The sequence below is a fragment of the Trachymyrmex septentrionalis genome, unplaced genomic scaffold, assembly GCF_001594115.1.
Source record: "Trachymyrmex septentrionalis isolate Tsep2-gDNA-1 unplaced genomic scaffold, Tsep1.0 scaffold97, whole genome shotgun sequence".
Lineage (NCBI taxonomy): Eukaryota > Metazoa > Arthropoda > Insecta > Hymenoptera > Formicidae > Trachymyrmex > Trachymyrmex septentrionalis.
Window position 1 is genome coordinate 1,645,618 of NW_017306160.1, and position 8,723 is coordinate 1,654,340.

Below are 8,723 nucleotides of genomic sequence, written 5' to 3' on the forward strand. Positions count from 1 at the left end.
AGCAAATTAAGAGTCAAACATATTTCTGAAAATTGTCACACAATTAAAAAGAATAAATGGAGAAAAGTAAAATTGAAAAAATATAATAAAATAAAAATTCAATGTAAATACAAATAAATTACAAATGAATTATATGTTTCGGCTGCCGGATTGAGCCCTCTTCAGACATTAACTTATTATAAAAATCACTGTAACAAAATTAATTATCGGAAACGTTCGCATATTCAATATAATCACAGTTCGGATGAGTCTTGATGTAGAACGCGACATTATTCACATACGATTGAACAGTCACAAATATCTAATATCTAAACATTTATTTGTATTTAAACTGAGTTTTCATTTTATTATATATTTTTTCAATTTTACTTTTCTCTATTTGTAATTTATGCTTTCAATTCGGTGAGTTTTTTAAAGAAATGTGTTTGACTCTTACTTTGCCTATTTATTGTTATTTATTTTTTAAAGAATACACATTTGACCGAAATTGGGAAAATGATAAAAATTGCACAAGGGTAATTGCATTTATATTGGAATCTGTTGCATATTGATGTAATATCTTAACTAGAATTTAAGTGGAATTTATGATTTAATACTAAGTTAACTCATATTCATAAAAAATATAATTAATTATAATTTATTATCGTGTCACTTTCAAAACGACGCAATCCTTCTCTGCTGTAACATGATGTCATCCTTTCTTTGACGGACTTAAACTAGTTTTATATGCATAAAAATGACTCATATAAACCTTTCTCAATCGCATCTTTTTCTCGTGATCCGCTATAGCTTTAAACTAATATATCTTCTTCTTCGCTCGTTGACATTGCGTTGACATTGCATTAACATCCTTATATACGTAGCAAAAATAAAATATCTTTTGATTCACAAATAAGATAGCTCGGATCACACAAAGATACAATTTATAAAATTGTAAATTGATTCGGGTGCGGCCAAGTTGGTATTTGCATGTTTTTCTTTATACTATACATTTTATATTTATTATAATATCCATTTTTTTTTTAAACGTTAAATCTTTTACGCATGGAACGGTTTGCGCCAGCATCGTTAATCAATGTTATAATAACTAAAGGACCATCGTGAGACGTTTTTATGTACGATATTAACCCTAAGTATGTTGGGTCATTCGTGTTCTGCCCATTTTTTTTTCTTTTTTTTTTTGAAATACTAAGAGCACTTGGTCAAATACCGATCTTTTTTCTATTACTAAAAAAAGTTTGGCATCTAGAGAACAAGTTTTGTGCGTTACCGGCCTCGATTCGTGTCCTTTAACTGGCATAACTCCAAAGTTCACTTCTGGGTCATAAATGACCCAAGGTGTGTACAGAGCGTACATTTTCTGTAACTAAAAAAATTTTATTTTTCTTTAAAACTTCAACTAATTCTCGATTGTATTGCGAGAATATTTCGCGAATTATTAAAAAAAGGCATTAACTTTAAAACAACATATTAGCCCTTAATAAACGCGATTTTTGGTACCTTTGTCCTAAATGTTGTTAATAATATTATATATTATGTCTGTAATGTTAGAAAGAACATTTTTCTAATAAATTATCAATTTTTTTAACACAATATAGCAATAATAAAATTCATTGTTTTAAAATGTAAATGCAATATATCTTCAATTTATAGTCATTCATGTATATTAAAAAAACATCATTTTCAGGTCACTCAATAACTGAACTTTTGGGATAGCCGACATTTGAACTATTTTTTTTCTTGTAGTTTGGAATAATTTTAACATACTGAACCATACTTATCTTTTAAACATTTTTGTTTCAGAATTTTATATTTTTATATGTAAATAGTGTATTTTTCTGATTCTGTTACGTACATTTAGTTACAACAATTTATCTACAATTTGTTATAAATATATAACTGCACAAATACTTTCTAAAGATGTTCAAAATATATGTAAAAAATGTTTAATAATTTATATATACTTGTAAAAATGATGAAAATTAAACTAAGAGACGAATGACCGTGTGTATTAAAAATACTCAAACCAAACGTGTCTACTAAGGGTTAACATTCCACTCATTTTCGTGCGGTATCTTTGTTTCATTATGTAAAAGCTAATCAACAATTCGTGCTTTGCGTCTCGTAATTTTGCGAGCGACGAGATATTTATCGAGAAGTGATCAAATCGTGGACCAGATTAGTTCTCGAAGCAAATCATAAAGTATTAGCTTCTTTTTGCTCTATCGTTTTTTTTTTTACTTTGCGAAAGGTCAAATCGGTGATCTGACCGGTTTCCCAGGTGCCAATCTCATCTTAACTGAAATTTCTACGCGCAACTAAGTAGCTTTAATTTTTACGGTTATTATATGAAGGCAAATAATAAAAATGATCTAACACATAATGGATATCATTGAAACTTTCCACCTTTTTTTCACTACTTCACATCAAAATGATTATTAATTACAATACATACAATAGAATCACAATTTTCGTCCTTATTATCTGTGCTATGTAAAAAAATAGATAATCACAACAAAAAGATGTTTACGATAGCCGATGATGCAATCTAACGGCAGTTAATTTCAATCTAGCTCGACTTCTCGAGCTGATTGCTGACTGAGAACTAATCATTTTCCATCATCCCATCTTGTCGTATGGCAAACAACGAGGACGCGTAGCAAAACGTCTCCCGATAGCTTTTCTATTGCATTTCGAGCGCAGGTTCTTGCAAGTGAGAGTCACGCACTGACATCTGATTCACGATCGGTTGCCGCGATATTTCACAGGAACATTGGCAATATTCTAGTTAGGTGTGTGTCACGGGCTTCTCTTTCATATACGCGACGCCATGTACTCGTACAGGACCCTTGTAAGGGACCCCCTAAAGAGTCACTCAAGAGATCGCGGCAATTGATCATGGATCAGATCACGTACGTGTCCCGTGCGAGCGCGCAAAAATAGAAGTCCTCGAAGGGCAAATATAAACGCGTAACGAAAAAAAAAAAAAAATTAAACGTAACGAAAACCGTCGAATAAAACGAAGTGAAAAGAAAAAAAAAATGGTAAAAATGAAATGTGACGGTGTACCTGTGTTGCTTGAGATTGTCCTGCCGCTTGAAGGTCTTTCCGCAGACCTCGCAGGTGAAGGTCACGTCGTCCTTATGGCTGCGCTCGTGGATCATGAGGTTGTAGGGCTTCGTGAAGCGCCGCTGGCAGTACTTGCAGACGAACTCTACCGTGCACTTGGCGCGCATCTTCTGCCGCCGGCCGAACTCCCTGCCGTGCCCCTCTGTCTCCATCGGCATTATCGCGAACATCCTTATAAATTCCCACCGCTCCTTCTCTTGGTCGAGTCTCTATCTCTCCTTTCCCTCTACCCGCCTCTCTCGCTCTCTTGCTAACGCCCGAAGTCACTCCCACCACGTCTTCCTCTGTCCCTTTTCTTGGTGCCTCTCCGTCGCTCTCTCTCTCTCTCTCTCTCCTCTCTCTCTCTCTCTCTTCTTCTCTCTTTCTCTATATCTTTCTCTGCCTCGTTCGCAGACTTTCGTATGCACTCTCCTTCTCTTTTTATCTGTCTTTCTTGACTGTCGTTCTTCGACTTCGCTCTTCTCCTCCCGCGCAAAGCTAGTCTCGGGCACGGCTGACTCCTGGGAGTGAGATCACTGCTTGTACCACGTCGCGAGAGAATCCTCGTATCGCTGCCTGCAAAGAGCACAGAATCGATGATTCTCCTCCGATCTGACTCGCACGCTCGAGGGAATCACCCGGAGTCGCGAGAGCGGAGTATTCGCGAGGGACGCCCGTATCTGAGATATTTACGCGAAGCGCCGTTGCCTACGAGCAACGGGTTAGTAACGTTAAAGCTACTTCTGAAGTATATTTTGCATTCCTTACGAAGATGCGTAGGTGGAGAGACACGCGCATGCCAATGTGCCTTACGGAATAGAAATTCTCTCCGATCGAATTATTATCGCGATATTTTATTGAATTTGCTTTTAAAATGACATAGGGAAGTACTTAACCTATGTATATAAAGGATAACTCTGAAACACAAGCTAATTACAACTGATTCTGCGAGGAAAGTCTATTACGAGATATCATTCATTTTCAATAATATGATAATTCTGGAGATGTAAAAAATAATATTTGTGATTGTAATATATATATATAACATTTTTATATATAAATATATAAGATAAGAGAATGTCTAACATTTTTGCAGAAATGTCACAAGCAATTTTTATTTTGTAATTTCACTTTTTTGTAATTTACTCCTGCGAATCAATGATTTCGTCTTAAATATTATAATTTATTATTAATAGATATTACATCTTGTATTTGTAAGAAATATATATATATAAATGAGAAAAGCTATTATATCGATGCTTCATTAAATAAAATTGAGAATTTGTAGAATTTTCATATATAAAGATCTTCTGTATAATTTTATTTAGAACTCTATAAAAACCTTGTCAAGTTATATCTGCGAATGAATGGTAAATGATAAATAAGATTTTTTCACAAAAGCTATTAGAAATAATATACCGTTTTAAACTTGTGACTATCTCAAATATTTATGTGTCAAGTTTCTCAGCCAGGAAAAGAAAAACATGATGTGAATGCCCATAAAAAGCTGTGTGCTTCTGAAAAAAATTAATGACTAGTTTCCTAATTGGGTGCGTCTGCTCCATTCGCAAGTTTAAATCATTAGCTCCGACACGTCCTCCGGGCATATTTAATTTCAAACACGCGACTGTCCAGTTTTAAGTTTCATTCATATGAGATGCTGTGTACATTCATGGTAATCGAGGAGGAAGAACCACTATTAGCGCTAAATGCACGTCGCAAATACGATCCGTAATCTTTACGCTAACTATCCGACGCCACGCAAATCATGAGAATATTTCCCGAGCTCGTGACGTTGTTCTAAAAAAAAGCATAAAAGCAATGAGTTATCGATTAACTTTTATGTGATTAATATGAGTTAATTTTTAAGTTCTTCAATAAAATTTAAGTAAAATACTGTTTATATGATAACTATATGATAACCATTGATAAAAAAAGAACACAATAATCCGTTCAAAATATGTTGCTTGCATATATTTATTCTTCCTCATATTATCTTTATGTTATATATACTTTTCTATTGCATAATAATTATAATAATTATAATTAAAAATTATCCGAAATTTATCTTTCGATTTCGTACATTTTACTTTGTACCGTTTATAAATAATCTTCAACATGATCGCCTTGAGATGTCTCTTAAACTTTGGAAATAATTTAAGAGGTCTGATGTAATCGAATTCCACTGAAGTCATTTCCATTTTCACACGTTAAAAATTAGTATTTATTTTATTACTTAATATTTCCGCCGCTACGCATATATCTAGAGAAGACATTCCCTCCATGATGGAAATAGAAAAGAAGAATATGAATTGTATACTGAAAAAAAAAAATATTAAATTTTAATAAATATTTATTTAAATAGTATCATCTAAATACATATTTACGTACAGCAAATAAATATTTATTCAATAAGAAATAATAGTTAAAGAAATTTAACGATTCTCGTACTATAAATAAATATATCGTTATATTTAGTAAATAAATATTTACTCGGCACTGTTCAAAAAAATGATTTATTAGAATTTAGCTTCTTTTCAAGGTACGTACAATATGCCAAATTATACCTCGTGTAAGTATTACTTTTGGGACTCCCTCGTACTCAGCCGAATATGAATGAGGGATCGGAATCGTATTGCCACGGTCTAATGGCACGGTTCTCGAATTGGAATCGGCATGTTAAAAAATAGCCCGCGGGATCCAATCGCGCGGTGCGGCCATTGTACAGGAGTGTCGGCCAGTCGCTACCGGCTCGCATTAAGCGTACGGCGCACGCTCGAATAAAGTGGCGTGTCCGAATGAGTAATAAGCGGTGCCTGGGCGTAGCCCGGTTGGTTAGCGTGGCTAACAGGCGGTGGAGCCTAATCGGAACTGCGCATTACGCGCGACTCCACATTTCACATAAAAAAGAAAAACAAAAATGATCCGTTCCGTCCCCTGGTAAAATATCACGCTTCTGTTTGCTCTCGTCATCGTTGACGTCCGACGCTTCAGACCTCATATAAATATCCATCTAATGATAAGCTGGGTCACGTAAAAAAATGTAGAAAAATACGCAGAAACTGTAGCTTCGAACGGGACACCTTCGTCACTCCGTTAAAAGTTTACGTGCAAATATTCGATGCATATGGATTTACAGTTTTGTGTAAACTAATCCCGCCCATGCCTCTAAGGATTTAACGATTTTATAAATCCGTAAATAAAGAAAGAGGTAGAGAACCACAATATCTTTTGTAATTTTGTAGACGAAAATTATTTATTTATGTGCAGTTTGTTAGAATAGAAAACCATTTGAAATTTTATCTCCAGAGAATTCTGGTGAGATTTTCTAACGTCTGTCCCTTCTGAAATTTAGTCATTTTGCTTTCGAATAACAAACTGACACAAAGCTACTCCTGTCGCAGGGTATTGAATGTACGTCCGCAGAAACGAACGGTAACACCAGCTACTACATGGCAATCTTGTCGAAGAGTTACGAGGTCACAGTACGCTTGTATTACCCGAGACGGGTACATGTGGTAGGAACAGGTTCTCACTTTGCGTGAAGCGAAGTTAATGAGTTGTGCGTTAATGAGTTGGGTGCTGAGGAAAACGACATTAGCCGTGTAAACGCTCAGGTTTTATATTACAGACGATGCCGATGAGGACGTGCAAATATAATCTTGAGTCGATAATATATGATCGTGTTCTCTGATAACCGCTAAGTTTGCTGAATTCGACTGGTCGATAAAAATGCAGAAAAAAATAACAGACTTAAGCTACCGAGTTATTTCTTGCTTCAATGACATTCTGCGGGATAAAGGAACGTCTGAAATGATATATATAAAAATGATATATATAAAATTGCGAGTGTAACAAGACGTAAGAATTTTGCGAAGCAACAAATACGAACACGAGTTAACGATGTATCACTGAAAAGCGAACATCGCCAGCTACCATGTTTGCCTACCGAGTTCGCGTGATCGAATGCTTTCATTTAATGTATGATAATGTATGATAATGTATGATAATGCGATATATGTAGACGCTCGCGTTTATAATGCGCCATATTAGACGAAGATTTGCGAATAGGCGAAGCGTTTTGGTATGTACGGAGCTACGCAAAAGTGAATTTTGTTGTGAACTATGCTAGAGGAAGGAATGCGCGGAATAATCAAGTGAGGCTTCCTCTTGACGAGAATAGAATTGCGCACGATTAAATAAGCAATTAAAATAGATATCGTGTAATCTAACTTTTATAACGTATAAAGATGATCGTGCTATTTATGACTATTAATTCAATTCGCGCAATAGAAAAGTCATTGTATTTTGATGTAATTAATACAAATAAGTTAGGTTTTTTTATAACAAAGAGCAAAATTAAGAAAAACAAACGTATAAAAATGAATTTAATATTATAAATATAATCATCAATAATACGTATAACAATATACGTTTATATATCCATACAGCAATTTGCTACAAGCATCTATGCTGGGTACGTATTATGGAATTATTCGGGATAGATTTCGATCGGAATCCATTCCGAATAATCGTGCTGTATAGTGAATAGTATCTCTGGATATTGAAAATTGATAAAAAAAATTGTATACATTAACTATCTACAGTCAAAATAAATTTCATCTCGTACTAATTTGTTCATGAGAAAAATAACCAACGGACTTCGTTAAGCACTTAAGAGTTACTCCTAACGAGCGTAATCTAAAAGAAATGTTCGACAGTACGATGTTTCGCTTTATTCGAAAATTATCGAGACTTTGGAAAAAGGGCGATCGCGAGTACCTTCCGAGTTCTATCGCGCGATACGAAGGGCGGAGTGCGTGGTACAAAGAGCCGGCAGCCAATCGAAGAAGAACGGAGAACGGCCAACCAAGTGAGCTCCGGCTCGATGTGCGTGCACTCGTTCTCGCGTGTATGGAGGAATAAAGGAAGGAGCGGTAGCCCTCGTTCGTTCGCTCGCCACAGCGAGAAGGCCGGTAGCCAACCAAAGAAGAGTCGCTACTGTGCACCGCCCTACCGCCGACTACCGGTTTTCGGCCAGTCGCTACTGTACAGCCGGAGAAGTCCACCAAGGTGTGGGACCACACCCTCCCTCCGCCGTCTAGACGTCGAATCGCGATACCAACGCGGGGTACGCGGCCGATCACGCAAGGGCGTTTCTCACGAGAGATATTACCTATCGCGCGGACTCGCGCCACGCGCGGCGCTAAAGAAAAATGGTAGCTTCGTGATGGATCCGTTTTGGTCCGTATAGGCGACTGGTAGGTAAGTACCTTGTTAAATCTCTATCTTCGTAACTTAAACGGGCGCATGCTCGGTTGCAGCTCGATTTACGTTTACGCGATAAGAGAAGAAAAATGATTAAGAGAAAATTTCAATAGGATCGTATAGCAAATGTGAGTATAATTAAGATAATTGCTTTATAGTAATCAGATATTGATTAACGTAATAAAAATCAGTAACTAGGTAAGCGAGTTTTCAAAAGGTTTTATTTAATTTTTAGTTCAAATTTTATTTCTCACCTCTCTATTACAAATATTATATAAACTATCCGTTGAATATTATCGCGGGAAATTAAAAGTGAACTGAATTTTAGAAAGTCATCTATAATACAA

General features: G+C 35.7%; 1 protein-coding gene across 3 annotated transcripts in view; it reads right to left on the reverse strand.

Moving 5' to 3' along the window:
- Nucleotides 1-8,723, reverse strand: part of LOC108756326 (protein drumstick) — a 12,559-nt gene that overhangs the window by 2,321 nt on the left and 1,515 nt on the right. For all 3 annotated transcript variants that reach the window (XM_018500056.1, XM_018500058.1, XM_018500057.1), the window contains exon 2: nt 3,070-3,684. In XM_018500056.1, coding sequence (XP_018355558.1) covers nt 3,070-3,299 — 230 coding nt within the window. In that variant the 5' untranslated portion in view covers nt 3,300-3,684. The remainder of the gene's footprint in view (nt 1-3,069; nt 3,685-8,723) is intronic.